This window comes from Camelus ferus, chromosome 20 (assembly GCF_009834535.1).
Source record: "Camelus ferus isolate YT-003-E chromosome 20, BCGSAC_Cfer_1.0, whole genome shotgun sequence".
In the NCBI taxonomy this organism is placed as follows: Eukaryota; Metazoa; Chordata; class Mammalia; order Artiodactyla; family Camelidae; genus Camelus; species Camelus ferus.
Genome location: NC_045715.1, coordinates 29,237,085 through 29,260,636, shown reverse-complemented (window position 1 = coordinate 29,260,636; position 23,552 = coordinate 29,237,085). Strand labels below are relative to the sequence as shown.

The window sequence follows — 23,552 nt, the reverse complement described above, 5'->3', positions numbered from 1 at the left end:
GAGCTGCTGCCGCCAGGGTGAGGGTAATGCTCGGTCTCCAGCGTGGAGGAGGAGAACACGGAGGACGCCAGTCGTCGCAGGGGGCTGTACCGCGGGAGGGAGTGCCCCGAGAGTCTGTCCTCCTCCAACTGAAAGAGACCAAGAGAGTGGAGGGAAAAGAGGCGTCAGGCACAGACTCGACAGCTCCGTCTCGGGGGCCACCCACCGCTGACAGCCCCTGCGGCGCCGGCATCCCGGGCAGTTGGGCGGGTCCGGCAGGATGCAGGGGGTGCATACCGCCCTGTTCTGCCTCACAACCTCGGCTCCAGCCTCCAACGCCCTTCCCCCGCTTCCTCCTCACACCGTGGTCTCCTGGCAGAGACCATGATCGCTCACCTCCTTCGAGAAGCATTCCTGGCTTAGGCCTACCTAGCTCAGGGTACCCTCTGGGCTGAGGAATCCTCCCTTCCAGGAAGGCCACTCTAAAATGTGTTAGCAGCTGTGCCCCATCTGTCTCCCTGGCTGAACTCCATGCCCCTCTTGAGGTCTAGAGAACACCCCCTACACACCCTCCGCCTTGGCACCTCTGCCCCCATGACAATGGGGGTCTCAGTGACAATGTAGCACAAAGGTAGGACTCTGGAATCTGACTACTCGCGTTTGAATCCCAACTCCACCACTTACTACCTTGGTGACCTCAAGAAAATTACTTCATAATTCAGCTTCCTCATCTGTAAAATTGGGTAACTATGTTTCCTACCTCTTAGCACTGTTACGAAGATTAGATGTTATAACACGCAGAGCTCTTAGAATAGTGCTGGCCATGGTGTAAATGCTCTGTTGTGTGAGCTGTTTTATTATCCTTTAAATCACTCTTGAGAATGAAAAAAGGGATAGAGGACTCGGGGGGAGGAGGGGCCAAATGAAATCATTTCTCCAAGGTGGCTTTTTCCCTGTCCTCTCCAAGTTTGAGCTATGTGGCAGGGCTTGCCTGCCTCACTTGGCCACCATTGGGAAGAATCCTGCCTGTGCCCTCCTGCCCTCGTGCCCACAGACGGAAAGGGGACAGTGGAGCTGAGTATCCCAGACATGTTGGGGATGGAAATGGTGACTTGGCTGTCTGTCACCAGACCTCTCTCATCCTGACCCTTAGCTCTTCCTGGGACTGAAGCCAGTTTACATAGCGTTAGTGGGGGCAGTGAGGACTGGCTGGGTCAGCTGCTAGAGGACTGAGGGGGAGGGGCCCCTGAGGACATCAAATTGGGGCACAGGAACCCAGCATGGAACCTCCAGCAGAGAGGGGAGGAGAGAGACTATTCTGTAGGATTGTCTTTGCCCTCATCAGACTTTCCCTTCTACCTTCTTTTTGGCCACGCCTAGGATTCTTCTGAACTGGTCCTCTCTGCATTGAGGATTAGGGGTGTAAGGCCCACCTGGGATACAAGGGACAGAGATACCCACAGCTGCCCACCGCCCCTTTCACTGCACATATCGGGAGCTTGAGTTTAACATCTCAGGCAGAATTTGGTCCACTGCCAGAGGAATTTAATCCCAGCGTGCTCCTGTCCCTGCAGGCCAGGCACCACTGAGCCCACCTCCTTGTCCTCAATGCCCAGCTGAAGTGTCACCCCTGTGAGACCACCACAGCTTCCCAGGCAGACTGGCTCCCTGTTCCTAGCAAAGGTCTCTGTTATCTCCCTATGGTCCTTGACTGTAAACATCCATGTGTTTTGCATCCAGCTTGGCCCCTGCCCCTTGACTGTGAGCTGCTAAAGGGCAGAACTGTGAAGCCTTATTCATCTTTGTCCCCCAGCCTCTAGCACACGTGGCAGAGAAATGCTCTAGGGGATGCCAAACAAATGTCCATGTACTCAGGGAATGTTGACCTGGTGGGTTATCAGCCAGAGACAACCAGCAAAGGAGGGTAAACATCCCTCCCCCAAATCACATACTCTGTCCACTGCTTTCCCCTCTGCCCTAGCTTTTCTAGCCACTTCTACTTTGCACCTTAAATTCCTAAGAGAAGAAAATGAGGTGTGTGTAAAGAAAAAAAGTTAAAGTATTATGGATGCACACCAAAAAGTTAAAGTATTATGGATGCACACCAAAGAAGAGTAGATGCTCTAAAACTGCCTGGTTCCACATTATCCTGGTCCCTGCTCCCCACGGGGGTAGGGGACAGAGTTGCAGGTGCTCAATTCTTTAATGATTGCTGTTAAGAGGAAGTTCCCACATCAGACACAGAGCAGACAGAGCTGGGTCTAGGAAGGGATTCCTTGCAGAAAGGCAGCAGGGTGGGCTCCCTATAGAGACTTCCTGCCTGCCCTGAGCCACTTAATCTAGTTACGGGAAGAAGGGGAGTTCCACAAACTATGACTCCAGTGTGTGGCCAGGTTTAGGAGGCCCCACCCAGGCTGGGCTCAGGACTCTTTCCAAACCAAAAGAAGGCAAAAATTACACCAGTCCATTCCTCCCTCTTCCCCTGCCCTTGATGAAGAAAGGGCTCGGCTTCACCCTGCTGTCCCGAAATATTCGGCAAAACGTGTCCTGCCCCATGTGATCACACCCAGACACACACAGAGGCCACATGCCCACAGGCACAGCTGCTGACACCACCCAGCTAGTGGGCGCACACACGCGCGCGCGCACACACACACACACACACACACAATGGCTCTTTCTGACCCCGCGCAAATCATCTGCTCTCTCTGGCTTGTGTTTGCTCCCCTCCTAAACGCACAGACCTCAGACTGTGTGGCTCCAAGCGTGGCCCTAGAGCCAGCTGCCTGGATTCAAACCCACTTCTACCACTCCGCAGCTGGTGACCCTGGGCTAAACACTTAGCTCCTCTGAGCCCCTGTTTCCTTATCTTTTCAATGAGGGTGGCCTCTTCACAGTATTGTTGTGAGGAGTCCACGGGTAGAACGTGAAAGTGCCGAGAACAGTGCCAGGTATTATATCCTTATTAGAATGATCTCTATGATAATTATCCTGCCAGTTGTGCTGTTCTGTGCTTCCTTGGTTCACACACTTGCAGACTCACTACACGCTCTGCACAGACACTCTGACATATGCACCCACATGCATGCATGCACACATGGGCATACCCACACACTGATGTACCCTCTAGGGTAGGCTGACACAGAAAAGTACACGTGAGGCCACAGAATGCTGACCAACCTCACTTCTGTACACTGTGGGGAAACCAAGGCACACACACACCTAACACCCACTCCAGACACACATACACACAACTCATTGCTTGCTGAGATGGGCAGTGCCTACTCTTGTCACAAGCAGGACCTGAGCCCAAGACTGACTGTACAATAGACCTGTGCCTGCTCCACCAAATCTCTCTCTTCACCCCCGTGGCTGGAACTTTCCAATGTGAGGTTGACTCTCAGGACAAGGGTGGGAATCTGAAGGTGAGAAAAACTGCCTGGATAGCTCAGTCCCCCAGCTCTGAGACCCAGCTGGCCTATAGTTACCAGGAAGGGACCGGAAGGTCCAGGTCCAGAATCCAGGCCTCCTGACTTTAATTCGGGGCTTTCTCTTCGCCCTACACCGCCATCATCTGTCTCCCTTCCTAGACTCTACACTTGTGGCAGGCACCACCTATTGTATGTATGATCTCTGATGCTTCCGGTCCCCAGCATAGAGTAGATGTTCAATAAGTGTGGGATGACTGGTGATGAATGAATGGATAAGAGGGGAGCAAGGGAGCCCCACATGGATCTGGCTGCTCCTTCTGCTTACCTAGTGCTGGTCCTGGTGGGAACAGTGTCCAGATCAGCAACACAGCCATGCTGCCCACACCCTGCCCCAGCTAAGCCTCCAGCTCAGGCTAGCTAGGACCCCTCTGGGTGGAGGCTCATGGTCCCCACTTTTTGAGCCCCCAATTTTCCAGCATCCAGGACAAGGCCAGGACGCATACTGAAGGCCTGAAGACCTCAAGCTGCCTCCATCAGGGCATCTGCATGCTCCCGGCCAGGCCTCCCAATCTGGGCACACAGCAGAACCGGCCCCGGCCCTGCACCTTGGCATCTCCCAGAGCCTCCTGCATGCATGCCCCCGACATGGGACAGTTGAGTGGAACGCGGCACAGCCCCTGAGCCCTCCAGCATCATCTCCTTGGCTCTTTCCAGACCTCAGAGGGGACACAGACCCCATTCAGCACCCAAGGTAAGAGTTGGCGCTACTTCCTGGGTCAGAGGTCAGTCTCTGCCCCACACAGAGAAGCCAGGCCAGACCAGTGGCCTTCCAACTATTCTGACACCCCACCTTTGTCAGAAGAAAATAACCAAAATACCATGACATGCTGCATTTATGGTGCAGCCGCTGCCTGGGCCCTCCCTGCCCTCCCAGCCTCATCCCTCAGTCCTTCCACAAGGAGAAAGTGCCACTGCAGCCTGACCGGGTCCTCCCGAGACCCCCAACATGCCCACCTCTGTGCCCAATTCAGGGTCTCTCCTGCCCTGGCTTCAAGTGTCCAAGTGTCCTGACTCACAGGGCGCACCTCTCTCCCCTGCATGGAGCCTTCTCTGACCACAAGAAACCTTCTGTCCCTCCCTGCTGCCCTCACCACCTTTCAGCAGCTCCCTCCTGATTTCTGAGAGCACTCTCCCCACTGTCCCACACCCTGGCCCCTTTAGCTCAGTCTTTCTCAAGGGCTTCCTTTCCTCTCAACCCAGGTGTGAGTTTCCCAGCTCTGACTTCACCCTTGGCTCTCCCCACCTCACATAGTCCTCTTGGGTGACATCAACCACCCCTGTGGACTAGAAGACCCCGAAATCCGTATCTCCAGCAAAGATCTCTCTCCTGAGCCCTGATGCCTCCAGAGTGCACATCCCACAGGTACCATGAGGTCATCATGTCCAAATCTGAGTCGATGCTCCCTTCAAAGCCACTCAGTGAGGGCACTGCTGTCTACCCAGAATGCTGGGCATCCACAGAGACCCCCTCTGCTCCATCACAGCTCCCTCAGTCATCTTCGCAGCATGTCTGGGCTCCATCCACCCTGCCCCGCGGCCAAAGCCCCCACCCTGGTCTAAGCCACCAGGGCACTCTCCTGCTGGCACCTGCTGTGTGTCTTTCCTGCTGATAGTTTGTCCCCTTCAATCCATTTTCCACACAGCAGCCAGAGGGATCATTCAAAAGTACCAACATAATCATGCCACACCCCGATTTAAAAGCCCACAGTAGCTCACCAAGCCTTCAGAATCAAGCCCCAACCCCTTAGCTTGGCCCCAAGTCCGTCCAGGAAGAGGCCCCAGGATGCACCTCACAGCCTCATCTGCTGCAAAGAGCAAGCAGCGCAGTGCTTTCTGATTGCCGCCTCCAGGCCTTTGCATAGCCTGTCTGCTTGGCCTGGGAGGTCTTTCTGCTGCTTTGTCACCTGGCCGACACTGCCCAGAATGCAAGACTCAACTCAGAACTGGGAGGATACTTCCTAAGCCTTGCCTGCCTCCCGCCTCAAACATGGTTTCAGATCTGTAAACCTGTCTCCATTTATCCCAGCTGCAACTTGGCAGCCCCCAAGGAGCACACGGGGCTACATGCCAGGACTGTGAGCGTCGGGGGTGGGGGATGGGGTGCAAGCCCAACCTTACCGGTCTCTGTGGGCCTGTGGGATCCGACTCTCTCCGTCGAGGGCGGGGTCCCGAGTGCAATGGCGAGTGGGAAGGGCTACCGGGCGTAGGGGGCTGCGATGTCTCTGAACGGCCATCGGCCTGGCTCAGCTGGGGTGGCAGGGGCTGGGCTGTCGGCCGCAGGTCCTCCTCGGCCAGCGTATGAATGCCACGTCCCCGGGGCCGGACGGCGGGCTCTGCCCCTGGCCGCCGCCGCTCCTCGCCCTCCTCGGGCAGCGGCCGTAGCTCCTCGGGCTCCTCGTCCGTGGTGCCCGACGTGCTGGGCTCGGCCCCCGGGGGGAAGTCCTTCAGCTCTGTCTCCTTGTCAATGATGACCCACTCCTTGCTGTCAAAGTCCTCCTCCTCGGCCAGCGGCACCGAGCGGAAGGCATTGCTCAGGGCCTCCTGCTCCACAGAGGCTGACACATCCATGCGCCCACTGGCCTGCCGGTCGGCATGGCCCGTGTCCACTGACAGCATCTGGGCCGGCTGTGAGGAGCAGGCCTGGCGTGAGGGCGAGCCAGGCAGATCCATGCGTGACCTGCAAAGCCGCCCCACGTGGAGATCAGTGCCTGGCCTCTCTGGACTCCCCAGTGACACCCAGGAGGTGGCAGGGTGGAGCATGATGCCTGAGACCTCCTGACCACTGCACTGCTCCCACCTGGACCAGGCCCCGCCACCTGCTGGGTTGTCACCCTCCAACCTCACTCCCTGCAAAGATCTCATTTATTCATTTATTCATTCATTCAATCAACACATATTTTTGAATGCTTACTGTGTTCCAGGAATATATGCAGAAAGTAAAATCTGGTTCCTGTGCCCAAGGGAACGCTGTCCTCCAGATCACCCTCCAGGAAGCTGAATCTTCCTAAAGGTAACTTGATGCTTGCCCAGCCAGGGCTCCCACACCACACAGGCTCCCTGGCCCTTTTCTAGCCTCTTCTACCACTACTCTGCAGGCCTGCCTGACTGGTTTTATCACCCCCAACCCACTCCAGTGGCTCCCAGGACAAAGTCCACATGCCTTAGTTGGCATCCAAGGCCCCTGGTGGTCAGCTGAAGGCCTATTTTCCCCCTTCCCCTAGCCAGATCCATCTCAGATTTGCTTGCTTTTCTCCAAATTGCTTACACCTCTGTGCCTTTATAAATGCCACTCCCTCCACACAGTCTGTCCTTCCACTCTTTGCTCTCTGACCCAGCTTGGGTGTCCTCTTCTGCAGGGAGCCTTTCCATCCTGCATCGATGGTTAGTTTGCCCTCTCGGCACTCCTTGTGTCCCCTCTTGTCACAGAGCGGAGCACATGTGTGTTTACAAATCTGCCTCCCCAGGAGGCTACAAGCTCTGTCAAGCAGGGGCTGGGTCCCCTCTGCCTTTTTGCCTCTGGGATGCAGATCCTACCTGGAGACATCTCTTTCCTTGCTATCTCAGCCTGTGCTGTGAACCTCACGTTACTTGCAGAGGTTCTCAACTGGGGTGTACCGACCCCAAGGTGAGAGTATTTCTGGTTGTAGGATGCCACACAAGGAAGAACTGTCCCCTTCCAAATGCCAGGGTTCCCCACTGAGAACCACGGAGGCCTTGCTCACACTCAGGCTGTGGGCAGGGGACTGACTTCTAGCCTCACCAGCATCAAGCCTGGGAGGGGAGGGCTGCAGTTCAAAGCCAGCTGTGGGGATTTCTCAGCATCCTCCCACCCCAGCCTCTGTGGGACCTGCCACCTCCACTCTATACAACATTTCTATCAATTTGCTCATAAGGCTTAAGATAAAACCCCCAGAGGGAGACCACTCAGGTCTCATATTCATACTCCCAGTAAGTGACTGGTATCACTTCCTTTCCTGAGAGTACAGTTTTGATGGATATAAAGGAGAGAGGATGCGAGAGGAAGAGAGGGGCTGAAGATGGGGGAGGAGGTGGGACACCCCAATCCCATCTGCTTCATATGTTCTCGTGTCCCAAGTGCCCCAGAACCCCACCCCCTAAACCCTTCTTCCTGCCAGAGATCCCGAACCTTCTCCTCGACCTTCTCCTCTGCCCACTGTCCCTGAAACAAGGATTCACTCGGAGCCAAACCAATGGGCTCATCTTTGTGGAGAGCATTTCTCACCTCTCTTCTCCACTCAGGGCCCTTCCAGACTGCCCTTCCTCACTCCTCCCTGTCTCCTGAGCCCTCTGGGCACCCATGGATGAAAATGTGGTCTTCAGTCCCAGGTAGTTCAACCTGTGAGCGTGTGTGTAAATGTGAGTGCGGTGAGTGTGTGCGTGTGGTGTGTGTAAATGTGAGTGTGTGTGAGGGCTGTCGGCTCCCTCAGGACAGGGCCTGCGTCCCTCTGTCCTGGGGTTACCACAGGAATTGGTACAGGGGCGCCCTGGCTTGGGCGTCTCCACACCCCAAAGAGGCACTGTGCCCTATCTCAGAGGTGGAGTGAGTTTGCGGCAGAAACCAGAGGAGGGGCTGTGGCTGAGGTGGGGCCTGAAGGGGCGTGAGCGTGGAAAGGACCCCCTACCCAGGGCTGGGCCTCAGGAAGAAATAACTTTCCAGGTGCAGAGAGGGCACCAGCCTTGCTGTGGGGTCAAGACCCACCTAGAGCCAAGGGAGGGTGGGGATATCTCTCCCACCCAAGGTTGTCCCACCCACCAGATCTCAGGGGAGATTCCAGCCCTTGGTCCCTGGCGGCCATTAGCCACCCAGGGTCAACTACCCACACTCTCACCCCTACTAAAGGCTCACTTTGGCTCTAAACTCTTCAGTACTCCTTCCCACCAACCAGGTCCCTCCCTGACATTCAGATCCCTGAGCCCTGATTCCCAAAATTTAGTCTGTCCCCTCAAGCACTCCCCAAACCCTTCTCCCAGGCCCCTTCCAAAGCTGAAGGGAGCCTCAGCAGCTGCTCTGAGACATCTGTAATTAGTCCCTAGGGAAGGAGGTTCTGGAAGCACACCCACCTCCCATTTCAGCCCCCACCTCCTCCTGGGCCTGGGGAGCCAGCCCATCCCTCCTACACCTGCCCCACACCCACCCGCCTTTGTGGCCTGAGCTGGGCCCTCTCCATCCCCTACCCCTCATCCAGCTCCTGTCACTGACTCTAAAGTCCTGCCTTGTATCTGACCTTTCCTCCAGACCAGCCCTGTGAAGGTCCAGGGGACCAGGGGCCCTAGACCATCCCCCTAGCCCCAGACCCACCTCCTCTCATGCAGTTCCACCCGCCCATCCGCTGTGGACAGCCTCTCCGACTCAGGGCTGTTGACCCTCCGGTAGCGCTGAGAACGGACTGGAGTTGTTGGTGAGTCTGGAGGTGCACGCACTGGCGAACTGGGGACCCCCACACCTCGACTCTGCTCCTCCTCCACCACACAAGGGGTCTGCAGGAGAGGGGAGTTCCGTGAGCTGGGGCTGACAGGGCAGCTGTGGATCAGGTGGTTTTCTCGGGGTAAAGGAGACAGAGGGAGGTCTGAGTACCAGGATGTCAGAGATCCTGCGATGGGACCAGGAGGCCAGGGAGGCAGGGCCACAGGGTAGATGGAGGAACAGGGAGGTGCCCGTGGGTGGGGAGCCAGCAGGTAGGGGAAGGCCGCCACCCGCCACCCCCTATCCCGGGCTGCAGTTACTTTGCCGATGTTGATCCGGAGTTTGTTCCGGTTGACATCTGTCTCCTCCCAGACTTCAGCCTCAGGACCCCCGGGGTGGGGGACAAGGTGCAGGCTGGGGCCCAGCCCTTCAGGGGGCCGCCCAGGCAGGATTGGGGGTGCGTTCTCCTGGTCACTCAGGTGCTCGCCCTGCAGCACATCCTCAGTGTTCTCCCGGAGCAGGTCGCCAGGCACTGGTGTCACATTGACCACCCTGTGGAAGCCAGGAGGGGGCCGTAGGCAAAGGTGGCAGGGGTGCCCTCCTCCACTGGAGGCCCTGGAGACCACCCACCACCCATGGGAGTGGGCACAGGTGAGGCCCCAGCAGGGTGGTGCTGTCCGCAGTCCAGTCTCCATCCCAGGCTTGCAAAGCCGCTGGGATCAGACCACCCTCAGGTGGGCAGAGGCCTGAGGGGTGGGCATGGCACCACCTGGTTCTGTTTATTTAGGAGACCCTACTGCCTTCCTGCCCTGCCAGCTCCCTACTGCAGTTCACTTATCGGCCTCCAGGAGACCAAGAAAATGGATCTAAACAAAGAATCACTTTGGATTTCCTCAAGCCATGTCTTTACAGACCCAGGCACACAACATCCTCGCAAATCCTATTGAGTCTCCCCAACATGTCCCCTGGCTCGCTCCCGGCACGGGGTGGGGAGCCCTTCTCACCCTGGCCCCTCTCTGGGCCACTCAGTCTTTGTACTTGTCACATGGGTCTGAAATCACTGACCCATTGATTACAAACATCCCAGACTCAACTGAGAGCACTTTGAGGGCAGGGGCTACAAGTTTCTTCTCTAATCCCCCACAGGGCCTGGTGCTGGGGCTCAAGACCTGTTCACCGAATGGACACGTGTGATCGCTGAGTATCAGACAAACTTTGGGGCTTGGGGAATCTCACTCAGGCTCCATGCTCCCCAGTAAGGTCAAAACTCCAAATAAGGACGCCCACCCTATCCCCAGGTTGAACGTGGAGTTGTGGCAGAACTTCCTAAGGTTCAAGAACCCTGCCATTGAGCACCAAGAATAGGAGAGACAGCCAGCTGTGTCCAGGTAGGAAGAGGAAGAGAGGGCTGGCTTCTTGGGTGACACTTCGGGGCAGGGGTCGTCTGCCCCCCTCACTGGCCATCACACCTCCCACGGAGACTCACCCAAACATGGCTGCTGTCTGCCGGGTGTTCTGCTGGGGCGGGGTGGAGGTGCTCGTGGACAGAAGGGCATCTGTGCCCGCCTTCTCCCAGTCAAAGGCCTCATTCTCAGCGATGCCCCGCTCCTTCATGCTGTTCTCAAACACTGACATAATCAACTGCAGGGGTGGGGGTGGCGGGAGGACAGAGAGGTGACCCCAGGGCTAGCCAGGAGGAGGGGGCAGTTGCTGGGATTGCAGGGGGAAGAGAGGGACCTTCCAGGTCAGGGATGGGCCAAGAGGAGGTATTGGAAGAAGGGCACATTGATTTTAAATGAAAACATGCACATGATATGCAAATAAGCATGCAAATTATCATCTTAAGCCCCACTGGCTGGACACAAGCCCTCAGAGTTGTTTCCTGATGACCATCCCGAGCCTCCTCTGCCATCTCCACCATCTCAGCAGAAGCATCAGCAGTAGTTCCCCAAACCCACCACCTGGGGCCATGCCTCTGCAGGCGGCTTCCTCTGCCTGCAGTTCCTTTCCCAGCATCCTCTTCTCTCTGAAGCCTTCCCTGATTTCCCTGCCCACACAGTTCCAGGGCTGGGCACAGAGCAACAGTTTGAATTGTTCACTTGCCTATCTACCACCTCTACATTTCCAGCAGCCAGCACAGGGCCCAGCCCAGTGTGTGTTCGGAGCTATGTGGTCTGAGGACCGAATGAGTCCCCTACTGCCATGGTGAGGTAACTCTGCCAACAACCAGGTCTCTGGTTTCAGGAGTTGGTGGCCTCCTAGACCTTTCCACTTCTGACTTAGCCTTCTCCAGTGCATTCTCTCTGCTGGCAGGACCCCTTTCACTGTGGGCCCACTATGGGTCTGACACTATCTCTGCTCCCACAGTGTGTAGCCTCATGCCTGGCATGTAGTGGATCCTGGGCAGAAGATTGCTGATGTTTCCCCCATTCCCCGACCAGGGTCAGTGGGTCCCTTTGGGGTGTGGTGATGGTGCCTTGGAAAGAGCACTGGACTTGGAGTCAGATGTGCCTGAGCCCCGCCTTGCTCCTAACCAGGCTTTCAGGCCTCAGTTTCTGCATCTATGAAATGGGCACAATCATCCCACTTGGTCTCCTGCAGAGTTTTCATGTGAAGTACCTCAAAGCACTTGGCTTCATTAATTGTTAAGTGCTGGAGTAATAACATAAGGAACACGCAACATCACCAAAGGCTTGTTTTGAAGCTTAAATGAGTTAATGCAGGAAAAGCACTGAGAACAGCATGAGCTCTTGATAAATCTTAGCTGTGACTACTGTTTACAAAGAGCACAAAAGTTTCATGCAGTTGGAAGACCAGGGGAGGTACTCAGGGCCAAGCTGGCAGGGGTGTGGGGCCTCAGCAGGTTGAGTGGTGCTGGAGACAGTCACCCACAGAGAGGTGTTGTGGGTGCGCTGGCAGGCAGGCCCCCACCTGGTAATCAGGCTTGGTGAAGTAGTCGAGGCTGGCAATGTGGTCCAGGAAGAGGTGGAACTCAGAGGGCATGTGCTTCAGCAGCATCCGGTGCTCGTACTTCTCCTTGATCATCCCTACCTGCTCCTGGAGATAAGAGAGCACAGGAAGATGGAGACCCAGCTGCCCTACGCCCCCTCCCTGTCCTTAGACCCAGCTGCACAGCGCTCACCTTGTCCTTGATCTTCCGCCAAGGCAGCTGACCCACTGCAAACTCCACCAGCATGTAGAAGAGGGACCATAGGTCATCGTGGCGGCCCATCTCCTGGGGGCGGGGGCGGGGAGGGGGGGTCACCCACGGCTCTCAGGTCCTTCCCTGGGAGTGGGGGGCTGACCCTCCACTGAGGGCCACCAGTCAAGGGGCCTGACACCCAGAACCCTGTGGGCAGAGCTGGGGTCTCCCTGAAGCCATGGCTCAATTCCTGCCCCACCAACACACACAGAATCTCATGGTCAAAATGTTTGTGTGTGCTTTCTCACCCCACAGAGATCTGTGATGTGGACAGAGAGGAGGGCATCCCCTAAAACAAGGCAGAAGGTGACCTCAAGGGGAGACGTCAGTGGAGCCTTCTTCCAATCAGGGTCTCTGGAGGGGCAGCTTCCAGCCCCTGACCCGCCCTCTTTCTCAGCAGCGTACTCTGCTCCTAACCTGTGCCCCTACTGTCCCCATGTACCTCAGTCCCGGCCCTGCCACTCACCCGGTTCTTGTGGGCATTGACTGAGGCATAGCGGACAGTCCCCCGAAACCCGGCCACATTCCGAGGCTGCAGAGGGGAGAACACCACCAGGAACGTCACCTGCTGCCCCTGATCTCGGCCACATCTCAACCCTGCTTGCCAAGCCCAACTCTGCCTGCTTTAACCCTGACAGTCTCCCATCCGACCCCCACCCCGCATGTCGGGCCTCATCAGGAGCAAGCGTGACACACCAACCTCAATCCTAAACCTGCCTCCTGCCCCTACTCACTGCCCCTGCATCCATCCCTGATCAGGGTTGGCAGACAGACCACAGGGCATGGATGTGGCATCCACTAAGAGCCCAGGCCAGGGTGGAGAGGGGATGGGCCAAATGTGGACCCAGCACTGGGTCACACTGAGCACAAGGCCTGGCCTGTCTAGGCAGCTGCAGGAAAAACTGGTGGAGGGTCCCCAGATCAGGGGATGGGGCGAGAGGCCATGACTCCCTGTGAGCCGCGGTACTCACGGGCCGAACGTCCCCCGTGGTGTTGGTGTACTGCCGGGCCAGCCCGAAATCCAACATGTAGCACTTTCTGTAGGTGGAGGGCAGCCTGCCCATGGCAAAGTTTGACTGGAGGAAGACAGTAGCTGTGAGTGTGGGGCTCCAAGCCCACCTGGCCCACCTCAGGGGGCGCCAAGAAACAGCTCTGGTGAGGGACCCTCTGCCCCACGTACACTCACATGAGAGTAAAACATCACCATGGGCAGCAGGTCATGGAACCTCATCTGAGGGACAAGTGTGATTATCCTCATTTTAGAGAGGAGGAAACTGAAGGGCAAACTGGGGGCTTCTCCAAGATCACGCAGCAAGTGATGACCCAGCCAAGGTCTACCAGGCTCGGAATCCTTGGGATTACCCACAGGGCCATGTGGCTTAGTGTAACTGCCTCTCTCTGAGGCAGCAGGAGACCAGGATTATTCTTGCTGTGTGACTTTGAGCCATTCAACCAACCTCTCTGGGCCTCACCCCTTTAAATTGGAGGGTTTTTTCCAACACCAAGATCCAAGATGTCACAAAGTCAGCTACTTGCCAGAGCCTCAGCTCTCGGTCTCCTTCCTTCAGTCCCTCTGTCCTCCCCCAACCCCTTCACCTTTCCAGGTTCAAGGACTGTTAGGTCAGGGGTGAGATAAAGGAAGAGAAGAGAACAGAGGGGAGGACATGGGCATGGCCAAGGGGTGGGCAAGGTGTGTGCTCCTGGGAGGTAGGGGAGAGGAGGAGATGGGGCTTGGGTTGGAGAGCAGAGGGAGGGGAAAGGTAGAAGAGGCTATCCCTGCCCCAACCACTGTTCTGGAGAAGAAACCAGGGGACCAAGAGAAGGAGAGGAGGTGGGCGGTGTGCTTTGGAGGAGGGGGCAGCCCTCACCGGCTTGATGTCTCGGTGCAGGAAGCCTACGGAGTGGATGGCCTCTATGGACTCCAGGATCTGCTTGCCCAGCCGCAGCGTGGTGCTCAGTGTGAAGGTGCCTCTCGGCTGGCTGCGGCGCAGGTCGGCCAGGTTCCGGCCCTGGGGTGGGGGTGGGGTGGGCCCAGTTCAGCTACCATCCCAACCACCACCACCCTGACATTCTGTCCAGCTTCGCCTGCAAAGGCTTATGCCCACTCCTCCCTCCTCCTGGGGTCACAGTCTCTAAACCACCCCAGGACTCACCACCCAAGCTCTTGGGGGAGAGTGAAGGGAGGATGGGCCACGGGGACTCACCTGGAGCTGCATCACTACATAGTTAAACTTCTCGTTCCGGCCACAGCCGATGAACCTGCACACGTGGTCTTTCCCTGAGGGCACAGACAGGGGTCTTCCAATGCCTACTCCTTGCTCACTTCCAGCCCTAAGGTGAGCTCCTGGTGCACTCTTGATTCCTGGTCCCCCAGCCCTGGTCCCAGGACCACATCTCCCACCTCCTGCTGACTTAAGGCCATCATCGCTCTTAGACTCTGGTCCCATCTCCCTTCGTCCATCACCTCTCTCAGCCTCTGGCTCCATCACCTCTTTCCTCCACCACACCACATCTCCTCCCACCACCCCCAGCCTCTTACCCCAGCACCTCTCAGCCCCTGGCTCCATCACCTCTTCCCTCCCATCCTGCCCTGGGCCCGCACCTTGCAGCTTTTTGAGCACAGCCACCTCCATCTTGAGGACCTGCTTGGGCTGCTGGGCCGACTCCACCTTGAGGGCCACGTTCTCCCTGGTCAGCAGGTCCATGGCCTCATAGATCTCACCAAAGCCCCCGCCCCCGATTTTTTTGAGCTACAGAGACAGGTGGGAGAAAATAGGGGACACAGGGATCAGACTGAGCAGCTCCCATCCCATCCATTGCTGGGTCACACCCTCCATTGATGGGGGCAGGGGCTGTCCTTGAAGGGGAGGACCCTATGGTCCCAACTCGCCCCACACACCAGTGCTCCTACCTCCCCTCCTAGTGCTGGAGACAGACAGCACAGCCCACAGGTTTACAACCGTACACACACACACACACACACACACACACGGGGCCAGACATCAGAGTGGGCAGTGGGAAAGGGTGTGAGAACTGAGACTCTACAGAGACATGCAGACAAGCCAATGCAGGATTCTGAAGAGATCATGGGCCGTCATGAGCCTTTTAAGGACAATAAATATCACCATCTCCCCATCCCCCATACAGACTGAGCAGCCTCCATCCAGAAGGAAAACTAATTTTCAGAACCTCGCAGCTTCATGTGGGTCCCTCAGGGAGGCCAGCCCTTCCCAGGGTTGGCAGTCTCCTGAAAGGTGTCACCACGAGCAGAGAGCATTTCAAGGGGAGTGTTTGGGGGAGGGGACTCAGCAAAAGAGGTTCACTGCCCTGGCCCCATGCTGAAGCTCACATCACTCCCAAGGCCCCAGGACAGATGCCCAAAACCAGAGAGAGATTCCTCTCGGGGGGAATATGGTGGGGATGGAGGTTTGAAGAAAAAAAAAAATCTGTCTATTCCCCGAAGGGCAGTGTAGTGGAGCTCTGACCCTCCAGTCCCTCCTCCTCCAGCACCCCCAGGGCAGGCAGTGGGAAAAGGCAGAGGGGAGAACTGTGATGGAGGAAGTGTCGGCCAGGGCCGATAAGCAGAACTGAGTTATGAGGCAGGATTAAAAGTCATTTCAAGTCAAGGGCCCAGGGGTCTTGGAGAGTGAGGTTGTTGCAGGCAATGATCAGGGGATAGGGAGAAGGTCCTGAGTTCTAAGTTGAGACTCATTTGGTTTAAGAAAGATGTACCCCCTTTCTGCCATCTGTCTGTGCCTCCATAATGGCACAGGTGAAGGTCCTGGCTGATGCTCTCAACAGCATTAACACTGCTGCAAAGAGGCGAAGGCTAGGTTCTTATCAGGCCATGCTTCAAAGTTATTTCCAGTTTCTAACTGTGATGATGAAGCATAGTTACGTTGGTCAGTTTGAAATCATCGATGCTCACAGAGCTTGGAAAATTGTTGTGAACCCCACAGGCAGGCTAAACAAGCGTGGAGTGATCAGCCCCATATGTGATGTGCAACTCAAAGATCTCGAAAAATGGCAGAATAACCCACTCCCATTCCATCAGTGTGGTTTCATTGTACTGACAACCTCATCTGGCATCATGAACCATGAGGAAGCAAGACAAAAACACCCAGCAGGGAAAATTTGGGGATTCTTTTTCTACAGATGTAATAAATTTGTGCAAACAGAATGCCTCAATGGGAGGGAGAAAAAGATGCACAGCTCAATTTTCACCTCCCCACATGGGTGGCCTGCCCTCTCTGAGCATCTTCCAGAGCCCTAACTTGTGTCCTGTTGGCTTGTAACTCACCAGCCACAGCTGGGCTTGCTCATGATTGGATGGAGGCTGCTCTGATCAGCCAGCTTGTAAACTCCTGACTCTGAGCCTCCTGCATCTCCCAGCCCTCCCTTTAGAATTTATTCAGCACTCGGATGCCCCATAAATGTTTAATGGTGGTTGAAACATGGAAATGGAGGGAGATGGGGGCAGGGCAGAGCTGAGGACTGGGAGTCGCCAGCAGGTTACAACTGAAGCTACTCTAGAGAGAAAGAGAAGGATATAAGGGAAATTTTAGGAGAAAAATGGAAGGTTGGTTGGGTTCTTGTGACCAGGAAAGAGGAGGGAGGGAGGAAGAACAGTGAGAAACCAGGATGCCTTGTCTACTTGAGATGAAAGTTAAGGTCAGATTTCTAGAAGAATTTCAGAACAGGAGGAGGGGACAGATGCAGACTCAAAGGAAGCAATGGCATGTCTTCCTCTGGGAAACTTTAAACTCAGGGGAGAATCAATTTCTTCTAGATTCTTTATGGTTTACTTTGCTGGAGCATGGAGGAAAGAGCGAGGGGGAGGACAACCACCACATCTCAACTCACAGATGTCACCTCAGCTCATCTGCAAATACTTCTAGCCACCTAGGTGAGGAAGGTCACAGGAGAAAAACTTCTAAGGCACAGAGAGGTGAGTACCGTGCTCAGTTCATGTTACCAGTAAGTAGCAAAGCCAGGTTTCACTTAAACCCAGGAAATCTGATGCAGAACCCACTCCTCACCACAGTGTTACAGGGATGGTTGACCACACTGGCATTATAAGTGTGAATGCTGAAATTCAAGCCCAGATCTGCCAGTCTTCAAAATCCTTGCTGGAGATGATAAGTAAGGCTCAGGGTAGCCAAGATATATCTGTAACCTACTCCCCAGTTTCCCACTGTGCCAAAAGATATTTCTCTACCACCTTTATTTCTAAACAGAACGTATCTTTCCTTCTTTAGTTCCCTCTTCACCCCCTAGCCACCCATTACAGAACCTTTAGGGGTGGGGGAGCATAGTGGGCACAGTAACCCTAATAATACTTTTAGGAGGCCATGAAAATGTTTTAATTTCTTTTAAAATCAGAAGGGGAAAAAATGAAATTTTGGGTAAAAAAATTGTATTATATAATATTAATTGATTCCTCTTTATACCAATGCAGTCATACAATGCAATTTTCAGTACTTTATTATGTTGGAGGGGGCCTGTGAAGGCAAAAGTGCCCAAAGCCCAGCAAAGTCATAGAACAGCTTTGCCCACGCCCAGTAACAGGAATGTTCTCTCACCTTCCCTGCACCAGACCCTATTCCTCCCCTCCTACATTTTCTCACAACCCCCTACCCCCTGTCAAAGGACCCCCCCCAAAACAAAAAAAAAAACAGCAGGAGAAATACAACACAACAGGACCAGCATTCACTTAGGAAAAAGGAAACCTGGTTTGTTGGCCCAGCTCTAGGTGACCTGGAGTGAGTTTCTTAAATTCTCTCAGCCTCTGCTTTTCCCCTTCTGTAAAATGAGAGAGTTCGGCTAGAATTGTTCGCAATTCTTCTTCAGCTCTATGATCCTGATCCTTGGACTGGCTAATTCTTGGGAAGCTTCATAGCTCGGTGACTGTTGCCCCCACAAGTCAGACAGTTCCACTGACTGGTCATGGGAAGTTGGCAAGTTAGCTCATCTCTGTGCCTCAGTTTCCACACTTGTGAAATGGGGATAATAACAGTATCTACTCCATAGGTTGTTGAGATAATGCATTGAAGGCATTTTGCACAGCGCCTGGCAACAGTAAGTTCTCAAAACAAATGTTAAGTTTTTATTGTTACTATAGTTTGATATTCTGATTCTGAGAGGCACCCCTCAAAAAAAAAATGTTATTATTTTTAAATACTCCACCTAGTGCCACTGACCTTCATTTTCTCATAGCACAGCCCACCTGGGCAACTTGTTCTTGGTTTAGGGACTGGCTGAGGGGAGGCATCTGGCACCCCACCCTCTCTAGTTCTCCAGGGGCCGGGGAGGGAATGAGGGGAAATTGAGGTCACCCTGGCAAAGATTGAGGGCTTGCCCCGTTCCCCCCACCAGCTCTGTCACTTCTCTCCACTCATCTCAAAAAGCAAAGGAGAGTTCTAACCCAAACTCAGTATGCCTGTGAATATTCTTTTTCTCACCTCTTCAATGCAAAAGTCCCCCTGCCTCCAACCTGCCCCACCTCAGTGTAGGGTGTGGGTTGGGTCTTGGAGAAACACTACTCACTTTGCCAGACCCTTATTTCTTTGTTTATTGCCCTGGTTCCTCCTCTTCCAATGTCTGTCCCCTTACTCTCCTTCTCAGGAATTCCCTCTCTGGGACATAGACAGACCCTTCCCTCAGCTCTCTGGCTCCTTCAAACCCCCTCCCTCTCCTCACCTCTCTCCCAGACCCAGAGACATCTCTGATAAAGCTGCCATCTTTGCCACTTTCCCTGGGCCACTAGGGGACCAGCCCACTCTGTGGTTGTTGCCATGGAGACCCGTTGGCAGCCAGGCCCCAATCTTCTCTCAACCTCACACCGCTGGTGCACTGAACCCCTACCTCCACCCTATGCAGACCCACAAGCTCACATACTATCATCCCAAATTCTGCCCCACATCATCCTAACTCCATTAAAAAGGATATCAGAACTCTCTCAAGCATCAGAAAGGAAGGCGGGCTGTGGCACAGGGATTGATTTATAGTAGGTCCGTTCAGCATACACTACACTGCCTTAGCCTCAACCCTCACGTGTCGCCCTCCCATCGGAGGCCCAAAGCCCCGAGGAGGTTCAGACTACAACTCCCAGCAGGCCGAACAGCCTGAAGTCCTGGGCTGGAGAAGCAAGGCACGCTGGGAGATGAAGTCCCGGCGTGTTGCACCTGCCGCAGGAAGCAGTGAGGGGAGGAGGGTGGTTGGAGAAGATGGAGTGCGGATGCGGTGGGAACCGCCTGCAGGGCCTCTTTCCCCAACCCAGCTTTTCTGTCCTTTGCGGAAGAGGAGGGGCTCACTCATTGCCCTTCTCCAAGGTCCAGCAGAGGAAGAGCCCCCTCCCTCATCCCCGCCCTCCTCCCCACACCGCGCTCTGCGGCTCCTGCTCCAACATCCAACCAGGAGTTGTTCCAGGCTGGGCCCGACCAACGTGACCTAGCCGGGAAAGGGGTGAGAGATTGCAGGGTTGAAGAGAGGGCACCGGGAGAAAGCGATTGTCCGCAAGTGTAAGCAAAATACTGACCTGCAAGCCGTATGCAAATAAGCTTAGGGGCACCTCCCTCTTAGGGTAGGGGCGCCGAGGGCACCTGTTTTAACAGATCTCCAGATCCTCTCCTCCCGTCCGACCCCCGCCCTTCCCTCTGCCCGCTGGTCACTCACTCACCACCTTCCAGCGATCCTTGACCACGTAGTTGGCCGGCAGGATGTCGGCCTGCTCCCCTCCCCCACTCATGTTGGTTTCGTCCTTAAGAGCTGCCGCTAGGCACTGCATCCGCCAGCCAGAGGGAGGGGTGTCCGCAGGGCCTGCCCTTGGGGGGCCATCTACCTGGGGGAGTGGGGAGGGGCTGTGAGGGGGGACAAGTTAGGGCCCAGTACCCCCTTGCAGTTACAGAATAGAGGAGCTCCGTTCTCCTGGCAAGCATCCTTCCCTGGCCCACTGGATAGATGCTCCAGGGGTCACTGGGGGAAGCATTGTGTAAACACCTGGGTGGAGGCTAGAGAAGACAGAAATGCTATCCATGGGAAGGGAGATGCAAACTACAAACTGGAGATGTGAAAATCAACAACGGGAGACACACGTGATGGAAAAAGGAGAGGAAAATGATGTGTGAACCGGCTGTGGGGAAAGCGTTTCCCAAAGAGACATATGCTCACTAATGTGGGGGAGACTTCCTAACCAAGGGATGCATCAGACCGGGATAGATGCTTAGGTAGGGGAGATCTGGGCCAAGAAGGACCAGCCTGAGTGACTCCATCTGTGGCCCCCACACCCACACCTTCCCTGTTCCACCCTGGGCCCAGGGAGCTGTGCATCTGAGATTTACCGAAGGGAGAGAACTGCTGGCCAAGGGGTGACCCATGGAAGACACACACCAGAGTGACAGAGACCTGCTAGTCAACTATGGGAGATGTGAGCATCAGAAAATAAGGAGCTACCCAACCCTCTGAGGATGGTGCTGAGTGAGGAGGCTGCAACCGTTCTCAGTGCTGAGCCCCAACCACTGACACTGCCACGGGGGTGAGAAGCAAGAATGTGAGTGATGGGGTGAACATAAGGGGATGGACTAAGACATGGATTTTAGAGGGATGACAGCCCTGTAGCTACTCAGAGGGGGAGAGGCAGGATGAATTGAGGGGAGGTGGGGACAGCAGACCTAACAGAAAGCAGGAGGAGTGACAGGGAGCAGTGGATCTGGATGGACACGGGGTGAGAGAGCCTCTGACCACACCTTTCTGTGTCTGTTCAGGAACTGACAAAAAGAAACACAGCTCTTGCCACATTTGGATAGGTAGAAGCTTGATATCAGGGGAGTGTTCCAAGTGAGGGCTGGGAAAGCCAGCCAGTGTTATCCAGAGAAATGTCAGTGTGGGCAGGTGTGTGTCTGTTTGTGTATCCCTCTGTGTGAGTGTATATGTGTATGTCTTTTTGTGTCCTGCGTGCATCTGTGTGTTTGTGTCTTTGTGTCTGTCTGTGTGATTGCCTGTGTGTAGGCAGGGGTCAAAAGAGGCTTTTTGAGCTCTCTGCCAACCCAGGACAGAGAGGGAACCAGGATCTTTTCTTCTTTCTCCCTACACTTTTTATAAGCACTTGGCTCTGCCCTCATAGAGATCCTGGAGAGTCACAGAGGAAAGGAAGTTAGGCCAGGTTTGGTGGGGGAAGCCGAAAGGAGGGAAGTTCCTAAGATACCTCTGGATGGGGTGGGAACTCCGTGAGCCTCTCTTTCCTTGGGATGGACTAACTCCCCAAGGCTCCTGTGTCTGGCCATCCTGGTACAGGAGCAGTGTGGGATAGTGAAGGAGTGGAAACAGCCTTCAACAGGTTACAGCATGCTGCCAGGGACATGTAAAGATAAGATCTTCATGGAGAGGGACACTGTCACTCTTTCTGTCTTTCTTCAAATGACTCAGCTGACTGTTTCCTCCAAGCCACACAACTTCAGAGTATCAGAATTGTGGAGTATCACATAGGCCTCTGCTTTCCTTCTGCCAAGCAGTTATGGGGCATCAGGAATTCGGAGGGTAGTGAGGGCAGTGGCAGGATGAAGGGAGAGGTAAGGATGGGGATTCTGGAATAAAGGTGGAGGCAGGTTAAGGACAAGATTGAAGAAGCAATTGAACCAGTAGGGAGGGAACCTTAAGGAGTTAGACAGGGTGATCTCCAGTGGGCTTTCCAGTCCTGTGATGGTGGATTCTATAGATTGATGAGGGAGATGTGAGTCCTGCTCCCATTTTATAGATGGGCAAGCATAGAAGGAAGAGGAGAGACGGGAAAACGGGGAGTGGAGATAGGAGAATAAATGAGGGTTTCCTGCCTTTGCCCACCGTCCTTCCCACTCTCTGCCTCAGAGGACTGCACTCAGCCCAGGCTAGGGTTGGATGACACGAACACGAGGAACCTGGCTGCCCCATGACTGCCCCCTCAGGACACTTTGGTGTGTGGAGGCATGGGTGTGTAGTGAGGTAAGGCTTGTGGAGGAGGTTTTTATGATTATCTGTCAGGGAGTGTGCATGTGTAAGAGTGTGGGCCAGTGATGTGGGGTGTGGCGGTATACTAAGTGGTTAGCAGTTCATCATGGCACGTGCATATAGGTGTTGATGTGCACCTATGCAAGGTGTGAGCCAGGTGTGTGGGGGAATCTGAGAGCCCAGGTAAGAAGAGGTGAAGGAGATTGGTGAGGGGTACTGGGAACACATGAAAAGAGACGTGGAAGGGGGCAGAGGGGAATGCAAGGAACAAGGGGTGACAGGATCAGAAGAGAGGGTTGCATAAGATAGAAACAGGTGAGGGATAATGATGACAAGTGATGAGGGGACAGGACCCCAAGAGGTGTTTGTGGGTACAGTTGAAGGAGTGAGGAGGGAAGTAAGGAGGCTGATGGCAGGAATGGAGGGACTGAAGACAGGGAGAGAGGTTATGAAGACAGCTGGGAACGACTGTCAGGGATGACAGGGGAGTGAAGCCTTAGGGTCCAGGACAGAGGTTAGAAGCCAGGAGCAAACCCTTTGGAGGACAGGCTGGAGAGGGTGGGTATGTGTGCTGGGGGGCAGGGCGCTGTTCCAGGCCTCGGGATGCGGCCCAGGCTGTGTAGGCCAGCGTCCCAGCTCGGGCGGAGATGGCACAGGGAGGGGGAGCTGGGGAAGGCTGCGCTGGGAAGTGAGCCAGGCCAGAGGCCCGATGGGCCCACAGAAGGGGCCCCCTCCCCGAACCCGCCCGGCCCGCCGGCCCGGCCCCGCCCCGCCTCGCCTCACCTGCTCTGTGCCCGCTGCGGCTGCGGCTGCGGCGGCGGAGGCAGCGGCTCGGGGCGGCGCATCCCCCGGGACCGGGGCGGGGCGGAGACGGGGGCGGCTCAGTGCGGCGCTGGGTGGCCCGCTCCCTCCGGCGGCAGCGGCGGCGGCGGCGGCCTCCTGACCGGGACCATCCCGGCCCGGCCCGACCCGGCCCCGATCCTCCTCGGGCGACAGCGGCGGCAGCGGCAGAGCGGGGAGCTGCCCACAATGCACTGCGTCGCCAGCATCAGCACCAGCCCTGACATCACCATCTCACCGCCCCGGCTCTTACATCACCGTCCTTGCTCTGACATCACATTCTACTCTGCTGCTCTCCGATCCTGCGGCCCTAGGACTCTCTCTCGGATGGACCTGCTCCCGCTCTTAGATTGTCCTCACTGATCTCTTCTGTGCACTTGACCCCCACCTCTGAACAGGGCTCCATCACTCATCTCTCTCCACAAACCTCACCTGTCTCCATCAATTTTTATCTTCTCCAGTCCCAGGATGTCACTGTCACTCCTCGCCTGCTCCCGTCAGCCTCAGTTGAGTCTCCAACGCATCCTCCATATGTTCATATTACTTTCCTCTAGACTCATTTCCCCTCACCTGTACCCATCCTCCCATATGGGGACCCCCCCCCCCATTTCTTCTAACATCATCACCTATAACT

The 23,552-nt window shown here is 55.4% G+C and overlaps 2 protein-coding genes across 2 annotated transcripts in view; one reads left to right on the top strand and one right to left on the bottom strand.

Moving 5' to 3' along the window:
• The window catches only part of TTBK1 (tau tubulin kinase 1), a 40,329-nt gene extending 17,423 nt beyond the window's left edge, over positions 1-22,906 (bottom strand). The window contains exons 1-13 of the mRNA XM_032463110.1: positions 22,862-22,906; positions 19,776-19,937; positions 14,700-14,847; positions 14,302-14,375; positions 13,966-14,106; positions 13,069-13,173; positions 12,564-12,629; positions 12,038-12,130; positions 11,827-11,952; positions 10,382-10,536; positions 9,216-9,447; positions 8,791-8,969; positions 5,589-6,147 (exon numbers count right to left, since the gene is read on the bottom strand). Of these exons, the coding sequence (XP_032319001.1) occupies positions 5,589-6,147; positions 8,791-8,969; positions 9,216-9,447; positions 10,382-10,536; positions 11,827-11,952; positions 12,038-12,130; positions 12,564-12,629; positions 13,069-13,173; positions 13,966-14,106; positions 14,302-14,375; positions 14,700-14,847; positions 19,776-19,883 (1,986 nt within the window). The 5' untranslated portion in view covers positions 19,884-19,937; positions 22,862-22,906. The remainder of the gene's footprint in view (positions 1-5,588; positions 6,148-8,790; positions 8,970-9,215; positions 9,448-10,381; positions 10,537-11,826; positions 11,953-12,037; positions 12,131-12,563; positions 12,630-13,068; positions 13,174-13,965; positions 14,107-14,301; positions 14,376-14,699; positions 14,848-19,775; positions 19,938-22,861) is intronic.
• Positions 15,017-16,370, top strand: LOC116658379 (40S ribosomal protein S15a-like). Its single transcript, XM_032463506.1, has one exon. It carries the CDS (start codon positions 15,861-15,863, stop codon positions 16,368-16,370), a length of 510 nt encoding a protein of 169 aa, XP_032319397.1. The 5' UTR covers positions 15,017-15,860.
• Positions 22,907-23,552: the final 646 nt, after the last annotated feature.

Bases quoted from the DNA above. Each gene is read 5' to 3' on its own strand.
- LOC116658379 (XM_032463506.1), top strand. From the start codon at position 15,861: ATGGCACAGGTGAAGGTCCTGGCTGATGCTCTCAACAGCATTAACACT.